General features: G+C 41.9%; 2 protein-coding genes across 2 annotated transcripts; one reads left to right on the plus strand and one right to left on the minus strand.

Moving 5' to 3' along the window:
* Positions 1-1,222: 1,222 nt before the first annotated feature.
* On the minus strand, positions 1,223-10,258 carry LOC310807930 (extracellular matrix protein 2). The gene is made up of 10 exons (XM_083674595.1): positions 10,088-10,258; positions 9,614-9,739; positions 9,057-9,247; positions 8,258-8,810; positions 7,438-7,553; positions 4,889-5,024; positions 4,551-4,708; positions 4,030-4,169; positions 2,403-2,729; positions 1,223-1,804 (listed from the first exon to the last, which is right to left on the minus strand). The coding sequence occupies exons 1-10, from the start codon at positions 10,233-10,235 to the stop codon at positions 1,627-1,629; spliced, it is 2,073 nt and encodes a 690-aa protein (XP_083530721.1). The 5' UTR covers positions 10,236-10,258; the 3' UTR covers positions 1,223-1,626.
* A 4,002-nt stretch (positions 10,259-14,260) lies between these two features.
* Positions 14,261-18,050, plus strand: LOC310807777 (troponin C, slow skeletal and cardiac muscles-like). The gene is made up of 6 exons (XM_083674378.1): positions 14,261-14,349; positions 16,161-16,191; positions 16,472-16,618; positions 17,025-17,139; positions 17,306-17,442; positions 17,663-18,050. Exons 1-6 carry the CDS (start codon positions 14,326-14,328, stop codon positions 17,692-17,694), a joined length of 486 nt encoding a protein of 161 aa, XP_083530504.1. The 5' UTR covers positions 14,261-14,325; the 3' UTR covers positions 17,695-18,050.
* The last annotated feature ends 301 nt before the right edge of the window (positions 18,051-18,351 follow it).

Consider the following 18,351-nt stretch of genomic DNA (forward strand, 5'->3'; position numbering starts at 1 on the left):
TAATTTTTTTGCTGCCAAAAGTGTAGGCTATTTTCTTTTAGTGTAATAAAGATAAAGACACAGAAAACCTATTTCTGCAGACATATTTGATTCTTAATTGGAGCAGATATTTAACAGAGTTTTGTGGAAATGTGGTTACATAAAAAATAAAACAGGGAGATTTTAGGGCCATTCCGTTACCAAACCTTGAAGCTGCAAAGTTCTTAAAAGTGTTTAAAAATGTGTTTGTTTGTTATTTCAGTTGGAATTGTTAGAAGTAGTCCTTGTCCATAGAGTTGTATCGTTTTTTAACTTTGCTATCAAGGGTTTTTGTTTTGGCATGTTTGAAAGTGAAACATTTAGTCCCAGGGTCGGTCAAGTAAAGTTTATCTGAAAGGTACTGGATCTGAATATCAGTTATATAACCCAACCAGTCCTGATGAGCTAAGCAACTTTGAATTAGTCCTCTTAAGATGCTCAAAATAAATGTTTTTTTGGTACTGTCCCACCACTTAAAGGGCAAATGCAGTATTGGCTAAGAATAGAGCAAGAAGAGGCAGCCTCTGCCCAGCTCAGAAGAACACACGCAATCCATGATGTTTCATCCATTATCTATAAATAACATGTTGTACTTAAAATTCCTTATATTGTCAACAAAGACTAGATTGCAATTAAGACGTTCAGAGAGTGTGATTTGTTTTGACCAACATCAGAAATAACCAGTTGTGTTATAAATATGTGTGTGTCATAAGGTATTACCGAGAACATAAGAAAGAAGGACAGCAAGCTAACCTTAAGGTGACATTTGATGTTATTTATACTATTACCAGCTAGTTCAGCTCATCTACGACTACGACTACGACTACGACTACGACTACGACTACGACTACTATTACTACTTACTACTACTACTACTACTATTACTACTACTACTACTACTACTACTACTACAAGTTCAGTTTTAATTTAGTTAATGTTAATGTAGCGCCCCCACTATTTGTAGATTCCTGCTTGTGGCCATTGCCACACAAACCCAAGGCTGCCAGTAAGTACTATCGTGTGCACGCACACGTAATCATACAGTATAAGTGACTGGGCTGGATCAACCATGAATTAGGTTTGTCAAAAATAGAGCCCAATGACATATACCATCTACGTATTCATGTATCAGCACTTTTATATATACTGACATGATACGATAGTTGCTATGGACTGTGGTGAGCAATTATTTGACATTACTTTTTATTTACATTTTTCATTTTCATTTTTCTTTACACAGATTTGTCACAAAGTTGATGACAAGGACACATTGGTTCAATGATAAAAAAAAGGGTGATTGTGGGGAAAACCTGAATATACTTTCACTAACTACAGTCAATCTGGATCTCACGCATGTCCCCAGGTAACTGCCTCCCTCTTTATTTTCAGATAGGTGCTATTAGGATTAACATTGCTAGAGGCCTCACAGAGTTTTGCAGTAAAAAACATTAAGACACAAATACAAACACATGCAGTAGGCTGGAATCTTCCTCATTCATTCCGATGATGAAACCCACTGATTACATGACAGATCAGCACTAGGAGGTTAGGAGAGAGAGATGGGTCAGACGTGGGATGAGTGTGTGTGTGGGGGGGGGGGGGGGGTTGCTACTCATGGTCCTCGTGACTCTGGGGTCGTAGGATGATGCTGTGGTAGGTCTTGATGCAGGAGAGCGCGGTGGGCGGGATGAGACGTCGGTCGATCAGGTTGTACTCCAGTTGAACGGAGACCAGGGGTGAGTCCATGCTGTCGCGCGTGTCACACAGAGCATTCAGAGGGACATAGCTGCAGAGTGGAGGGACACACACAGAAATAAAAACAGACACCCTGTCACCACAGACAGAGACAAATACTTACACATGCCAAAAGGCCGTTGGTCTAAATCTGAAAGCGATAACAACTGAGAGAAAGACAGAAATTACATGCTGAGGTTTAAGGTAGCAATTTGAGATTTGGACGTGCCATTATGGTCGTTACTGTAGGTGGCTATCTCGTTTCAACAGAGAGTACAGAGCTGAGCTCTTCTCAACGTAGTTTCAACAGAGAGTTCAGAGCTGAGCTCTTCTCAACGTAGTTTCCAGGTGGGAGGAGGGGGACTGAGAAGCAGTGATGGCAACTTTTTAAAAAAGAGCAGCTATTGGCACAAAGGTGTTAGAAGATATAGTGACACTAACTCAATTGCGTCATTGATTTAGGAAGCGATTTGAAGATGTTGGGAATGGGAATATGATCACTGTGTGATGTCATTTTCTTTTTTTTTAATTTAAAAAGCAGCATAATATAATAACTAATCCCTGACAGTGTCACAAACAAATCTCTTGATCTAGAGTCATAAAGTTGGCAACACTATCGAGAGGGACATATTGCAAATAAAGTGAATTACCTGATCAGGTTGTGGCTGAGGCGAAGAAGCTGCAGGTTTTTGAGCTTCAGCAGACCCCGGGGTATGGAGCGTAGCAGGTTGTGGTCCAGCAGTAGCTCCATCAGGGAGTTGTGCAGGCCCAGGAAAGACACATAGTCTATCCCGTCATCCCGTAGCCTGTTGTGGGATAGGTGGAGGGAATCCAGCCCCGGTTGCATGTGGCCGAACACATAGCCGGGTATCCGCTCAATCTGGTTGTGGTGCAGGGTGAGCTGGCGAAGAGCCACTGGGAGGAAGGAGGGAACGTACACCAGCTTATTGTGAGACAGGTCCAACGACTCCAACTTTCTGAAATGGTGAGGAAAAATACATTCACAAACAAGTATCAGAAATGTGTCAATAATCCATTTCCGATAGGTGCAACAGCTGGCCTATCTGTGCAGATACACAACACGGATACCCACCCCCCGTCACCATTTACCGCTGCACCCCCCCCCCCCCCCCCCCCCAATCCCTCCTCCCATGACTGTCTTTATGTCAATATGTGTGTACGTCTTTATTGTGCATGTCTAAATGTGTGCATCTTTTTTAATTGCATCACCATCATTATTCACTGTATTGATCCTGTGTTTACCACTTTCTTTTTGTCTGTAAAGTGTGTTGAGTCTTGCGAAAATGCACTTTAAAATAAACTTGACTTGACACACAAAAACAGATTGCCAGCTGTCCCTCCCTTTGAGGTTGACTCTCTCTCTAACCTATCATAAAGCTGGACTGTATCCTTTGTAGCCAGCCACATCAGCACACCCCAAACTTATTTTCCGTTTCTCCTCTTGTTTTCCTTCTCATTATATTTTCGTCTTTGTTGCCAGGAGTCAAACTGGCAGACGATAATATGCACAAAGAGTTTTGGATGAAAACCTAATGTGATTGTATCATGCAGAATTCAGGTAGTGAAGAACTTCTTGTGAGAACCTAGGTTCAAAAGGTTTTACACATACCTTTCTTATGACAAGGTAAAACAAATATTAACAATTATCCGAAAAGCCTTGCTGGATTACAATAACAGGAAAGTCAACACTGAGGTCACATTTTCTGTGAAGTAACGTTAACCCATCATGGGAATATGATCTATCCCAACATGTCCTCAGGGTGGCGCTCCAGTATCACGATCCCTCTCAATTAAAATACATTTCTGTGCAGTGCCTTGTTGCCTCAGAGCCTGAAATTAAAATACATTAAGTTAGGATTTTTGCATCACTGAGTCTACTGGACAGTTATTTTTTTTGTATTGATGAAAAAATAAATAACTGAGAAGACGTGATTGTAGTATTTGATGTGCGGGTTCTGAGGCAACAAATGTGACAATGGTGCAGGAGGGGTTAATACTTGCAAGGCATGTTTTGAATGTTTCATGCAAAAACGTATTTTTATTTCATGCAAACTCCATTAACCATTATGAAATAGCACAGCCTAAATGACAATCATCCATCACTATTGCACTGATATCACAGATGCCCTACAATAACAAGGCCCTGGCCTCAAAGAGACAAAATAGAAAATAGAAAAAACATTGTCTCTATACGTTTTTTTGTACGAAATCTCTCTGTGGCCTGGGTCTAAGCGCATTATTATAGTTCGTACTTACAGCAGGTGTATCCAGGCCCTTGGGGATATGCGATCCTCACGTATCCGGTTATGGCTGAGGTCCAGCATCCTTAGATTCACTGTCTTGTTAAGGATGCCCTCATGTACCTCCTCTATTCTGTTATCAGACAAGTGGAGTTCCTGAAACGAAAGGCCCATGTTTAAATACTTTTTGTACCCACAACAAATTTGGATCTACTTAAACACCCAACCGTAATGATATCCCTAGCTCCTGTCCCGTAGGCATTTGTGTTGCTCTGAAATTATCGGATAGATATAAGCACCTGTCGAATCCTCTGATCTACACAGTGCCTAGAGGGATACTATTTGGGATTTAAAAAAAAAGTATTTAATATGGTCTCCTGCACAATGATTAGCCATCAGTTATAGATACCCTGTCCTATCGCTAGAGCCAGGATTTTAGTTACAGGCTCCCTTGTGATAGGCTATAATTAGGGCCCAAAGTTTTTCCTAGATCGGTCAGATGGCTAGTAGTAACTCCTGGTCTTTCCTTTCACTGACCTCAAGGGACATTGGAAGCCCAGAGGGGATGGCACGGAAATTGTTGTCCTCCAGTCTCAGGTAGATCAGTTTCTTGAGAGGTCGAAAGGTCAAAGGGGACACGTTCCCATCATGAAAGTGGTTGTCCTCAAGCTCCAGTGTAAGCAGTTTAGACAAACCTGTAGAGAGACAAAATAGAAAATGGCAATGGATTATTTCGAACTTCGCGACCAAGGGCGACATGAGTCATCATGAGACATCATCATTAACATGTTGCACCACCCTCAGGCTCTTATAAAGAGATTTAAAAGAGAGGATCAAAGAGACTAACCTGAAAAACTAAAGGCTGAATTTCATACCTTTAAAGCTGTTAGGTGTGAGGCCACTGAGCTTGTTGTCATTGATCTTCAGCTCCACCAGCGACGGCGGAAGGAACGATGGGATTTTGGTCAAATTGTTGCCATCCAAAATCAGCCTCCTCAGCTTGGTCAGATTCTGAAACGAGCCAAGAATCCACCCACCTTGAACATTAGAGTGCTACTTCTTACGTACCTAACCAGTCTCCCTCTCCCGACATGTCCATGCAGAAGAAGGACCATGTTACCATGAGCTTCTATTTTGCTATTCATTCGTTCATGTACAAAATTAAATTTCCTTTTTTTTCTTTTAATAGTGATACTAAATTATCCTAGAGATATAGCCGCTATAATGATCTGGGGTCTAAGCGTTTGAGCACCATTGGTGTAATATGGCACCACAATGTGGCCTAAATGCAAAATTTTCCTTGAATGAGCTTCTGTCCTGCCCCTCTACAAGTCTACCAAATGTTATGACTGAACCAAACAGGTCAAAGGTTATGACCATATGCTGGTTACAGCACCACCACTTTAAAATGCCTTTACTGCTTGGACCCCTAACTATTTGGCACACACCGTTTTACCACTTATTTTCGCCCCTGTGTATATTCAAGAACGACAAGTTGATACCAACACAGAGTGAAGTAACTATGGGTCAATTAAACCTGAATTGCGGGAACTCAAACTGTATAAAAACCATATTGTTCCTCCACTCTGACAATGCATTCTCTTTCAAATCAAAGGTTTTGGGCTACACTTCACATCACATACCTGTAAACCAGGATAACTACAAGTTGAATAACCTATTAATCACAATGAAACAAACATGTTTGAACTGTTCTTATAATTGTTGTGCTCTGTTGTAACTTGTATGTAACTAACTTCACTTATCCAACCAGTGCAGGATAGTTATTCCCATGTAATTCTACTGGAATAATACCAACAACCATAGATTAGAAATGAAATTTTCAATGATGATACTGTATCTTGCACCCCTCGTCAGATGGACCAATTGCAACCAGACGATCTGACTTGCCGATTAGCTGAGTGCTCACATTTGGTTTGTTAATTCAGGGATGCAGGAGGTCGCGAGGAAAACAACGGGTGATGACCATCAGCTGAGTGTGAAATTGTATTCACCTGCCACCAAAAAGCCACCCAACTTCTGCTGGGGAACAACTAGTCTGGTCACATGTACACGCCCTGTCTGAGGCTCTCTAACCTCGCCCATCTGAATTATCAACCAATCAGAAGTAGATTTCACCCGGCTAAAGTTGAATGAAGTTCATACTATCTTTGAGATAGATGAATGAATGGATAAAAGCCTAACATAGATCCATCGTTGATGATCAAATGACTACACGATATTGTATGTTTGCAGGTATAAATGCGTATTTAGTAGTAAAATGTATTTTGTCCCAGATATGAAATGAAATTGGTTTGAAAAATATGCTATGATTGTCACAATAGTAGTATATCACAGTGGTTTTCAACCTTTTTGGCTCCCGAACCCCCCTTCGGACTTGCTACCCGGTATGTGATAAACTGCACACATACCCGCACGCAATGAAGTAGGCCTAGGCCAAAGTTATGGCCAACGGAGAACGGCGTTTCATTTTCAATGTTGTTAATATGAATTTAAATTGCAGAGCAAAAATCTGTCATCCCATGACAAACGTAAACCCTAATGTTAAATTACACAAATTCTTGTACTTGTTTTTCAAGACTGTTGAAATGTCATCTTAGCTCATGTCATCTTACCTGGAATGATGTACTGTACTGTCTCATAACTGCACATCAGCTATGTCTGAGCTGTTGTTTTGTTCTGTGTTTTGAAGGCGTTTGAAAACATCTATAAAATGTATTTTTTTCAGTGGTGCAGGAAGAATAAGAATTTTATCGCAGAAAAAATGTGATTGAATTCTAGCCAATGTCTTATCCAAATAATACCTCCTATTTTAAAATAATACAGACGCCGATTATATGGTTTTTGTCAACTCCGAGTTGTATAGCGAGCTGGGGGGTCAATAAATATTCTCCCTCTCTCTCTCTATGACAAGCAGTTTTTCAGCACTCTGAGTTTTTGGCATCATGGACTATAGCACCCCAGTGAGAACAGCTAAATGTCAGTGGGCCAGGCCAGAAAGAATGATTGTCCTTTTTTTAGTAGTGGTTTGTCTGTTGACCGACAATATTCTCATTCATTGCAACAGCTCAGTGAGATTCGCCCCAATGGCGCCAGGTATGTTCTCTTATCCGGAGGGAGACAACAGAAGTCCTAGCTGTCAATCACAAGATGGATAATCTTGTTGAAACATTAGCAGGTACAGTAACACAGACCTATCAGATCCTCAGATGTACTGTAGCATGAGAATGGTCAACAGATCAGTAACATGAGGTTGTTGTGTGGGCGTGGGCCTGGCAGCTCAACTGGAACGAAAGCCAAACGTGTTGTCATCAGTGGTGGAAACTAACTCCCCAACTACTTTTCGAATGAAAATGTCAAACTTTTACTCTGTGACATTTTAGTGACATTAAGCTCTCCGACTCACCTGGAAGAGGTCAGAGCTGATGGAGGTGTCATCTAGCTTATTCTTACTCAGATCTAGCCACTCCAAGTTTGGCAGCCCAGCCAGCGCCCGATAGGGGATTTTACTGATTTTGTTGTCTGGAAAGAGATAAAAAGGATAAACACAACATTATTGAGTTCATTATTCCTATAGAGAAAGAAGTGCCATCATCTACTGAACAACAGGATTAAAGCCGCTTTTCAAATCAATTTGACAAAGTGAAAAATGTTATGTCTATATGCACATGCATTTACTGCTAAGCAGATTTTGATTGATTTGAGCCCAAGTTCTAGAGATAAAAAACAGTCAGATAATGTATGAAACTTAAAACAGGAAAATCCTTGCCCTTCCCAATTTCCATACTAAACTAAACTTAATCCATATCCTTCAATCTGTCTTTGACTCTTTAAAACATTTCTGATTGCCACAATCTATAAGTCTTGCAAACTATCAAAGAGTGGGCCACCAACAAACATGTAAACAATGGAGAAAATGCATGAACATGACATTTTCAGATGCAAACTGCACTTGATTTCAATGTTATTGCTCAGGGAATGGCATTACGGTAACATTACTTTTCATAGGCATAATTTGAAGCTGTACATCATTTGTTTACAAAGTCATAACATAAACACAAAAACATAAACAATAGAGTTTTGTTTATGATATGGTTTGACAGTTGCACTGATCTCATTGTGATATTGTAATCTCAAGTCATATTCAACATATATAGATATATTTCATTCTGGAAATCCTACAGACTGTGGCTTTAATCATATGTCAGAGCTGTCTCTCTCATCACCTGCAAGGTAGAGGGTCGTGATCCCCTGGTCAGTGAGGATGGGCATGTGGGCTATGCCAGTGCTGCCACAGGCGATCAGAGACTCTGAGAGCAGGCAGCCAGCAGGGAGAGACTCCATGAAGCTGGGCCTCTGGGGGAATGTAACCACTGGCCGCCCCGGAGATCTGGGAACGGCCCTCCTGGGGGCAGCTGGAACCTGTCGGCCTGGCAATGTCATAAGTGGCCGTCCTGTTGATGCCATCACCGGGCGCCCGGTGGCTCTCAGGATGGGTCGTCCAGCGGGCCGACCGATGTAGTCGTCATCATCATCGTCATCATCGTCGGGGTCATCGTGATCGTGATCATGATCGTGATCATCGTCATCATCGTCATCATCCGGTACGGGCCTGTATGGAAGGCTGTCTTTGGATGTCTTCCGGTCATGCTTTGGTCTTTCGTGACCCCCTCGTCCCCTGGCCAGAGGCAACTCAACTCTCCTGATGTTCGTTTTAAGAGCTACTTCCTGTTTCTTCTTTTGTGTGGCCATGGGTTTCACAGTCACAATGGAAGGCACCTGTAAAGAACATAGACATCGGTCACAAAATATATTGTATATCAAATAATCGAAAATGGTTAAATGTTCTCAGGACAAATATCACTTCAATCAATATTGAGTAGTCATTACAGTAGGCAGGTCTGCTGTGCAAGTTTAGGGCTTCCCACTTTTGTGTATTTATCTTTGAACCTACTCTTTTCAATGGAGTTCCAACCCGCTCCTAACACATTGGATAAAGTCATCATCATCATGATCACCACCCACCGATTTGGATGGAGTCGCAGCCCGCTCCTTCTTCTTCTCCTTCACTTCCTGAGCCCCACGAAAGGCAGAGAGTTTAGCAGACTCTGCTCTCCTTTGGAGACTCTTCTTCCGTTTTGTGATCCCCTCTTTATCCTCTGCATTAACGGAGGGTCTCTTGCCTTTGGGAGCCCCTGAAGGCTGGCTATTTAAACCTGAGGCAGAAAGCAAACAAGTTCAAATCTTATTCCCCCAGTCAGTGTGTACACTTTATGGGACATAAAAGTCAGTTCCATTTAGAGCGCTGAAATGATTCATAAGTAAATAATTCATAAACAACAATCTGCAGCGTAAATGAGGAACGATAGCAGTGAAGGAAGTATTATTATTATTTGGATAGTTCCATCAAGAGGGAACATAACTATCTTTAGCTAGGAAGGCTGAAATGTAGCCCTTGCATGTCAATTGGATCATCTGTGCACCGTCAGTTGAACATCGATGGACAACAGGACTATCCAAGTCAAGTGTTATGACTGCAAACAGGCTGCTGGTTCATGGGGTTGTTGGAGCTGCCACCTTACCAGCGCAGGGGACGGGGTGACAGCTGACAGTGCCCTTCTGACACTGGCACACGGAGCAGGGCTGAGGCGACCACATTGCTCCGTCAAACAGGGACATCCCATTCACCATGCACTGCCCCTCATTGCCTGCAGACGCGCACATGCAAGCGTGCACACACACACACACACACACACACACACACACACACACACACACACACACTATTAACCTGTACTTCACAATCCATAGGGAAAATACACACCAAAAAAACACCAAATAGACAATGGAGGTGTAGATGTATCTGAAGGTTTGTGAATCAACCTTGAGTTGAGGAGACTGATGAAAATCACACAAACTAGAAACTTAGAGGAGCATGCACACATATTTCTCCTTCTTTTCACAATCTGTTTTTTTAAATTCAAATATCTATGAATTCACGAGATGCACATGGCTGCCTCCAACTCTCCTTTTTACATGCGCATCGCAAATCTTACCGGGGAGGAGAGCGTCCTCCTGTTCAGGTGTGTCCGTTGCTACCCGGAGTTTGGAGGTCCTAAGCTTCTCACCTCTCCTGCTTGCTTTCCCATCAATGAGTGAGGCTGCTGCATATATGCAGAAGCAAAAGAGCCCAAGTCTGGCCATGGTCAGCTCGCTCTGGTGACAGAAAAACCTTTCAAATGACTGTGAGGAATCTCCACTCCTGCAGGACCTTATATACTCTCACCCCCAAGAATTTTTTTTTTTTGGGGGGCACACCAAAAAAAAAACAAAGGTGAGAGGAGAGAGGAGGAAGGAGTGGAGAGAGGAAGCAGAGGAGTGGGAAGGGGGGGGGGAATAAAAGGAAAACATTTAGGGACAAAGACCCTCTTTCATTCGTCTTTAAGAAACCACCTACTTCTTCTCTCCACACCCACTCCTCTTGCCGCCCCAGCCTCTGATAGCAAATAAACAAACCAATAGAGGGGGTACAGTCTGAAAATGCTTATCGAGGGTCAAGTAATTACTGTGACGTCAACCAACGGAGGGATTTTTGACAGCCCCAAATAGACAGTTTATCTGCACCCTCTTGGCCATGTGTCAGCAGTAGTACACTGTACGGTTGGGAGGAAGGGAGAAAAAACAACATTTCAGAGGGCAAGCTCTCCAATAGGAACCCAACGTGAATGAATGGCTGCTTTGTCCCCCCCGTCTCCAACCCCCAAACACAGGCAGACACAGAGACCACACTCCTGAGAAATTCTCAGAGTTCTCTCTGCTTTGCGACCCTGCTTGACCGCAGGGTTTTCCCCACGCAGTGTCATCACGGCCTTGCCTCTTCTCTGTTTACACAGACAATGTATGTAACTATGACAATCGCAACACGTGTCGACTCATATCCATGTTTCCTGATACAGTTCAGTAGCCTACAGTGCAGCATGTCCAGCACATTTTCTGGGAGTGAGGTGTAACATAGTTGCCGCACTTACTGCACTCTGAACCTCCTCTGCCAACAGCCCTTCCCTAGTCCCCTGGGTTTACGTTTTTTTTCTTTACAATTTTACAAAACTCATCATCCCAGTCTTTTTCATTGTGGCCTTTCCACATCCTGTTTACGAGATATTTAAAAAGGTGCCGCAAACATAAACCCACTCAGAGAGAGTAAATAAACACTCCTACAGCATCCTGCTTTTAGAACACCTGTAGACCTGCCTGGTGGACAAGGAGCAAACAAGCTGAGGAGGATGCCACCCAGGCGAGGCATCTCACCATTCCTCATTCACACTTAAGACCAAATATGTTCTTTTGTTTGCACGTCATCGTCTTACGACAGATGTTGTCATTCTAGCGTGACGCGCAGCGTCTGAACTACAGCTACTACTACTTTAGCATAGACGAGTCGTGCTATCTGTCGTGAGACAGGTTTGAAAGGTTTGCACCTTTCATTTTCAAATGGTGATAAAGGTTGCAAGAAGGGACATGACTTACACACAGTTCAGCAAGTTTAATGGTTTAACTTTAGGTTTTTGATTGTTATTCCCGAGAAAACAACATGTGGATACTTTGAAAATCTGTCTAAGGTCCTTGAATGCATTTGGTTGACCATACAATGTAAAGTTCAAATCACATACCCTTCTCACATAAGACTGATATCTTCTAACATAAGATATTGATTTGGCTTTGTATATTTACGTATTTATACAGGACAGTATCTGTTGGCACAATAAGGGAATTACATAATTAGAAACAAAAAATAGTATGTGCTCAAAGTCCTCATAATAATTCCAGACAAAGTTATAGTTAGATTCCAGAGAAGGTTATTTCAGAGGGGTAGTGTAGTGTGGGAGGAAGAAAATATGCAACAATGTGAAATTCATGACACCTTTCAAAAATAATTACTCTTACTCAAGACCTGGGTGGTGCCAGGTCTTGAGTAAGAGTAATTATTTTGTGTGGCATGTTAATACACACAGGCAGGACAGGTTTACCTTGGCTCAGAGTTCAAGACATACAAAGAAATTATCACATGATTATTCACTTAACATGAAAATGGCCCTGATTTTTCCTGACCATGTGACCTAACCAGGAAGTATTTTGGACTCTAGTTATGGCTGGTCAAGTCATGTGATTAAGAGCAACTCAATCATGAGAGTCCCATTACTAAACCCCACTTGACATAATCAGAGTTTGCCTCTGTGCAGTTTGTGGTCACTCATCCCCATAAATTGCCACATTATTTACTGTGTATATCTTAGGTCCAGAATAAGAGATTTGACCTTTGACCTGTGGCCTGCAATAAAGCTGCTGGACAATGGCAGGTGCTGTCTGTCTCTCCAGCACTAAATTTATCACCATACCATTTTCTCTCTCTCTCTCTCTCTCTCTCTCTCTCTCTCTCTCTCTCTCTCTCTCTCTCTCTCGCTCTCTCTCTCTCTGACAGCTGAGATGTTGGTGCAGGCATACTATTTCAAGTCAAGGACACAATGCATTCAAAATAGCTTTATCTATGTATCTACTGTCATGATGACTCCCCACACCCATTCTGTAAAATCCACCCCTCTGATTGGCAGGGTATATTCTTCCTTCTTCTTCGTCCAATTGCAGTTTCCCATCTACATTTCACACAGTTGCTATTACACATATGAAGAGCATACTAGAAACTAACAAATCTCTGCTACAGTTTTCATGTGATTGCTTTTTCAAATTGCCTTTAAAATGACAGAACATGGGGAGCTTAAACAACTACAATGAAATTGATATGAGATCTGTATACTTTGTAACACTTAGTTGTGTTAGTGTTCTATTTGGAGGACATAAATACAGCATATGGCAAGGCTTAACATGTTGCTGCACCCACCTCTGGGTTTGTGTAGACCACAACTCTCTAATGAAATTGACACTCTACCCCATAGCCAGATAGAGAGGTAAGATCAAGAGGTGGAAATATAGTTTTGAGAACTGCGCATAGAAAGTATATTTGCTGGGAGACACTGGCTGCATTCCAATATTCACACTAGCATGCACATTTAGAATGCATGGCCAATACATGCTTCATTCTTAGTAGTATGTGATATGCTACTGTAGTGTGGATATTGGAATACAACCGCTGACTACAATTACCCATGCTAACCCTTTGAGAGCTACCATGCACATGCAATAATATCTTGGATCCATGTTGGGAAGGAAACAAGAGGATTGATTCTAAAGATTAGCTGCAAAATACTGTTCTGTCACCTCCATGTGTTTCAACAGTTAGCCTGAAATAAATCATGAAATTAATGATGACTGTGAGGCAAATGTACCGAATGTCAGCTTTCATTTGAAAGCGTGTCATACCTATAATAGATATAATTGGTAAAATAGTTACCATTTAGAAACAAAAGCCCAAAGTCGCAAGTATTTGGACACATTAACTTAAGGTATATTAAAGTAGTCTTAATGTTAGTATTTGGTCCCATATCCATTCCATGTAATAACTGCATCGAGCCTGTGACAATCTGAACTCTCTTTTGGGTCATTTCATACAAATTACAGAAGCTAACCAAAAGATGCTAACCACTAACTCGTGATGCTGATGAGAAGTAAGATCTTTTGATTTAGCTCATCATTATTCATGATTTTATAATCATGGCAGCATCAATGAATTCAGACATGTCCGGAAACATCTTCTCACTTAGAAAAATAATTCTCCAGAGATCATTCACCATTCACTCAGCAAGGGGAAAAACAGTCTTGTTCCCAGAGGGGGGGGTTTGGGGCAGAGGGTGCAGTGTTCCTTCGACTGCGAGTCAAGGTGCAGCTGAAACAAGGTCAGATCATTGAGGATTGTTTTTTGTATTTTTGGAATAAATGTTTTTTGGACCACCGAGTGAGATTCGCGCCTATCCTTCTCCAGGTAAGTTGACATTGGCCCTCCTAAAAAACTCTACTTCCTACTTGGACTCCCATTTCTCTCTACTAGTTCCAGCTGAGAGACAATGACACCAATTTAGGTGCTGCAGCCTAATGCTCTCCTATTGTTGGCCCATCTCTGTTCTTCCTCTATTTATAGCAGTCTCTCTCTCTTGGGATGAGAACAGTGGGATGACGCAGAGGGGTGGGGGGGGGGGGGGGGGTCAGAGTTTTTTTGGCTTCCAACAATAAAGGCTGAGGCAGGTGTTGCTTCAAGCCTTTGTCCTGTGTCTGTTTGCTGGAACATCAGTGTGTGTGTGTCTGTGCCGGTGACAGAGACTGAGACAGAGGCAGGCCTGTAGCCATGGATGATGTATACAAAGCAGCGGTGAGTACAGACGCTGAGGACAGATCTGCGGGGGAAATATGTCAACTGGAGGATACTATATAGTTTTTCTTGTCACGCATCACCCATGAGTTAGAATTGACTGGAATGAGATGAGCTGTCTGCAACAAGGTATCATCATCTGAGATACAAGGTTACCTGCTTACCTGTTCATGTAGGCTGGTGTGTACTGTGGAATAGAAAGTGGAATAGAAAAACAAGTCTGTCTGTTCAAATCACATGCCTGTTCTTTGGTGCGTTTGTTTGCTCAGATTGTGGATGAGTATCTGTTGAAGAAATGGAGAGGGTTAACAGGGCGATGTGAAAATAACAGTCTTGTCATGACTGTGGTGTTAAGTTTAACACAAGTTAGACAATGGCTATCCTCTAGCTCACATTGTACAACACGTCCTCACTCTGGACACTATCCAGGGGGTGAACAGAGGTTCACAGACCTGAGGGAAGGATCTGTAGCTGTTGAACTGAATTAGATGGATGTCCATGACGTCTAGTTTCTAATCTGCTCCCATGAATTGGGAGAGTAATGGTTTGCCAGTGAACCTTGATTCGAGAGATATTTCACAAAAACTGATGTTGTAAATAACAATTTCAGTTACTCCTCTGAGGTGTCTCAATAATCGATACACTCATAAATAGATACTGATTGGTAGTGGCCTGTAGACACGTTTAACACCTTGGCGTTGATTGGTCCAGAGTAAATGTAGAAATATTGAGAGCATCAAGACCAAACTAAACATGGTCATACACTGGGAAAGCACCTCATGTGCACGTGTCATTCAACACCATCTTTTTATAGATGGTAATCGAGTAGGCCCGGTAGGGCTTTTCTGAATGTGTTGACCAATATTGTCTCTCAGAGAATATGACATTGTCGTTTGAATATAATTCTAAGCAACCATCATGACAGTTCTGATGAAGATGATTGTCAGGGCTTTGTTTTCTTGTCATATGTACAAAAGACACATTTTAATACTGTGAGATGATGAACTTGTTTCTAACTTTTCAATGTATTCCCACAAAACCAAAGGTACAGTATACTTCAAACTAGCATGACGGGAGAACTTATAATAGACATCTATTTCGATTCACTTATTTGTGGTCTTTGGAGGTCATTCAAAACCGATTCATGTATTTTGAATAACCAGCTTGTCAGCACATTGATTCCCAAAGAGAAACAATTTAATCACTCTCTGTGAGTCTATCTACTTTGACAGCAATGGGTGTTAAGTTTTAACTTATTCCTGCGATAGTACAGTGCAAAGCATATTGTCATGGCATTATGACCATTTTAGTGAGACTTCTTTGAGTGCTCAGCTGACGGCGAGGTTGTATGGGATTTCTGACATTTCTCTGCCTGACAACAATAGAACAAAGGACAGTTAGGAGGAAGAAGAGGGAGGACAGCTGTCGGCTCAATCAAATGTCCGTCGGCAGAGTCGGTGCCAGAGCCCCCCTTGCCTTGCGACAAGAATAGTAGGTGAAGAAAGCAGCGTGACATTTCAGTCAGACTGCACCAGGGCAGGGGGGCTGTACTTGACAGGTTTTGGGCTGAGTTCAAGGAAAGGGAGAAGGGGCTGCTGGGATACCAATGGAGAGCATTACGTATTGCACTTGGGTTGACTGCAGACCAAGGTGAAGACAATAAGGAAATAGGCACCAATTGCTTCCGGTGTAGTACAACTGCGACTGGTGCATTTCCCTAAAAGGGAATACATAAAAACGACATGTAAATACACCTAAAACACAACTCGATGATAACAATATGTAAACTGCTTTCCCATTGTTGCCCTCAGGTTGAGAACTTAACAGAAGAGCAGAAAAATGGTGAGAGCCTTCTTTTTGTTTAAACAGAACATAAATAACTGCTCAAATAAGAACTATGAGATTCCTTAGCAAGTTTTGCCCCATGTTTACCTATGATGAAATGTATAGGACCATGACTTTTTCCTGACCAGGAAAAACTCTAGGTCTTGTTCTAGGCTGTAACTAAGGCCCCAAAGTTGCTCCTGGTCAGGTCACATGGTCTGGAGAAACTCTGGTCTTATTACCTACTGTATAAACACTATTATTCTGCTTCTCATCTCCTGTACGTTGTTCCCCCCAGAGTTCAAGGCGGCTTTTGATATCTTCATCCAGGATGCAGAGGACGGCTGCATCAGCACTAAAGAGTTGGGAAAGGTGATGAGGATGCTGGGACAGAACCCCACCCCGGAGGAGCTGCAGGAGATGATTGACGAAGTGGATGAGGATGGTGCGTCACTGTGGAGCAACACTATTGTCATCACACAGTACCAATATCATGAGACTAGAGCTTCTCCTGGTCAGGAAAACCACCTGGCTCTCATTAAACCACCTCACTTCGACATGAATGAACCTCAGTCAAAAACATGTTCACATACTGTAGAGTGGTCAAATGAGGAGATGGGTTATACTATACATACATTTGTTGTCAGACTTGCCAATCACAATGCCTCGTGAAGTTAGTCTTTTGTAAACAAATTATGAAGATATAGCTTGCTCTTTCTAAAGAAACATATTAAAGTTACAGTTGATGCGTGTATGTGTGTGTGTGTGTGTGTGTGTGTGTGTGTGTGTGTGTGTGTGTGTGTGTGTGTGTGTGTGTGTGTGTGTGTGTGTGTGTGTGTGTGTGTTCACAGGGAGCGGGACAGTAGACTTTGATGAGTTCCTAGTGATGATGGTGCGCTGCATGAAAGAGGAGAGCAAAGGAAAATCGGAGGAAGAGTTGGCTGAACTTTTCCGCATGTTTGACAAGTAAGGATAACATCAGACAGGCTAGGTAACTGCAAAACACATATTGCAAATGTAAGAAAAAGCAAAACAAAAAAATATATATTCAAATTATTAGTGTTGACAGATTAAATTATAATACAGTACAGTTGTATGAGAGAAGTGTCTGCTCCCTTGATATTGCTTTCAGGAACGGAGATGGCTATATTGACCTGGAGGAGCTGAAGCTGATGTTGGAGTCGACTGGTGAGGCGATCACTGAGGATGACATTGAAGAGCTGATGAAGGATGGAGACAAAAACAACGACGGCAAAATCGACTACGATGGTAGGAAAAGAAGACCAACAGTAATAGTTATACACTGCACTGTAAATCAAGACACTGGTCACACATATCACATATGAACAACACCAAAAGGCTACATGTAACAATGACATCACTTATCACACTCATCCATTCAATGCCAAACCTCATACAGCTTTGAATCCAAGTGAGACATTTCTATTTATCATATGTCTTGTGCCTTGGTTTCCGTTCTCTCCCACAGAGTTCCTTGAATTCATGAAGGGGGTTGAGTAAAGGACTCCAAAGATACCTGGACCAGACACACCTCTTATCTCAGCCTCTGACACGCTGTAACGTCAATCACTGAATCCATTGGAGAACAATGAAATCAAACCTCACTCTGCCTGGCTGCATCTGTCACCATGCACATTCATCCATCCTCAATCATTTTCTGCCAAAGTTGATATCTTGGATGTTGGCTAGAGTATGCCTACCCTCAACACCATCATCACTTTTACTCACAAAAGACCTTTAAGACAAGGGGTCTTATTGATATGCCTGTGGAGTGTTTTGCTGAACTACACATTTCTAACCTTTAATTCCCAGTAATCCTAGATAAAAGCGCTATACTCTTACAAGAGGAAACACTACTCCACTACTGTATATTTTCAATAAAGAGAGATTTTCAGTAATTCCAATGAGTGTGTGTCTTCAATTGAGTTTCATCACCTATCCTTATATACTCTTATAAACATATCTATAACGTAAAGACCACTGTAATGTTAAGATAGGCCCTTGACACCATAATGTGTTCGAACCATATCTATTTTTTCAGTGATTGATGTGAATAAATCTATTCTACAACTTGTAGCCTGCCCATGGTTAGATATCATGTACAGTATATGTATATTCACATAGTATTCTCAATGTTTGGACATTAGTGTAATGTGA

This window comes from Argentina silus, assembly GCF_951799395.1.
Source record: "Argentina silus genome assembly, chromosome: 8".
Classification (NCBI taxonomy): Eukaryota; Metazoa; Chordata; class Actinopteri; order Argentiniformes; family Argentinidae; genus Argentina; species Argentina silus.